We start from the raw sequence: 1,411 nt of genomic DNA on the forward strand, positions 1-1,411 counted from the left end.
AGCAACAGTGTCTGGTGTGACCCTCCTGCTGGGTGAGGGAAGCTATTCCACCCTCCTGCCTCTACCTGACACAACTGCCTTTCTTGCATTTTCGGAATAATAATTTAATCTCCCATTTTGCTTTGCCTCTAATAAAAGCAAGTCTGTTTTTTTTTTTTTTTTGAGAGGTTTTCGCTATAGGGCACGTGTGCTCGCCAGACAGAGAGAGACATAGAGACAGAAACCGAGAAATCACCCCCCAGGGGGGATGGCCATGCTGCAATCCCTTCTTCTCCATTCTCCTCTCGGGATCTTGGGCACGCACGCACACGCGCCTGGCGTGAGTTTGAAGCCACCGGGTCCGGGATGAGAACCGCGGTCGACTATGTGGGAGTCCAGCGACATAGCCATTACGCTAACTGCTGGTTCCCAAAGCAAGTCTGTTTTTTGGTTTTCTCTATATTTATTGAAATGAAGCTTCACAATAGATTTTAATGTTGGCTGTATATTTTTTTTGGAAGTTTTTGCCTTAGGGTGTGTGCGCTCATCAGAGAGGGAGGGAGGGACAGTGAGAGGGGTGAGAAATCACCCTGGGGGCTGGCCGTGCCACAATTCCTTCTCCATTCTCCACGCACACCTGGCGTGAGTTTCGAGTCGCCAGGCCCAGGACTTGGCCATGTGGGAGTATAGTGACATAACCGCTATGGCATCTGCCGGCCCCAACTGCGGTTTTTGATGGCATAGTAACACCTTAGCACAATCTCTAGACGCTCATGGACATTTTGAGAGAGAAACAGCAGCTGCCGGGAGGAAAGCGCACTGTCTCCCGCGAAGGCACTGAGGGGCGAGCTCTGCGTCTCACGTGTCCGTCTGTAACCGGCACAGAGGGCGAGCGAGGCAGGACTTCCGGAAGAAGAGAAGGCCTGAACACTCTCCCTTTCTGGGGTTGTCTCCAGAGTGCTCAGGCGCCTCGCTCACTTCCAAGGCTGAGCTTGCACAGACCGTCACGTCTGCTGAGGTTTTAACTGATCTGCTCACACGCCCAGCACGCAGACGCTGCGTGTTTGCATTTGGAAACGGGGCTCCTAAGGCTGAGCCTGCAGAGCCAGTCGGAGCGTGGTTCTGAGAGCCAGGCCTCTCCAGGCGTCTTCCTTAGAAAAGCTCAACTCCTCTTTCGTCCTGCGCCCTGAGCCCACTCACCTCAGTGACGATGGAGGAGCCGGGCGTGTCGTACACCCAGCCGTGCTGACAGGGGCCCAGCGGCAGGTGGCTCCTATTGGCAGCCAGGTCGGCCAGCGGGTCCACGCAGCCCAGGGCGCTCTGGTTCCAGTCCACCTCGTACTGCCGGCACTGGCGCAGGAAGGGCTGGCCCACGAGCCCGGGGCCCGGCACCGTGTAGTTGAACTCCTCCTCCAGGCTCCAGCCGCCGCGC

At 56.3% G+C, this 1,411-nt stretch overlaps 1 protein-coding gene across 1 annotated transcript in view; it reads right to left on the minus strand.

The window, feature by feature from the left end:
* Positions 1-1,411, minus strand: part of SLC22A2 (solute carrier family 22 member 2) — a gene marked incomplete in the record, with an annotated part of 37,808 nt that overhangs the window by 35,566 nt on the left and 831 nt on the right. The window contains 1 exon segment of the mRNA XM_027773356.1: positions 1,180-1,406. Within this exon segment, the coding sequence (XP_027629157.1) occupies positions 1,180-1,406 (227 nt within the window).

The sequence above is a fragment of the Tupaia chinensis genome, unplaced genomic scaffold (genome assembly GCF_000334495.1).
Source record: "Tupaia chinensis unplaced genomic scaffold, TupChi_1.0 Scaffold000346_1, whole genome shotgun sequence".
NCBI classification, from domain to species: domain Eukaryota; kingdom Metazoa; phylum Chordata; class Mammalia; order Scandentia; family Tupaiidae; genus Tupaia; species Tupaia belangeri.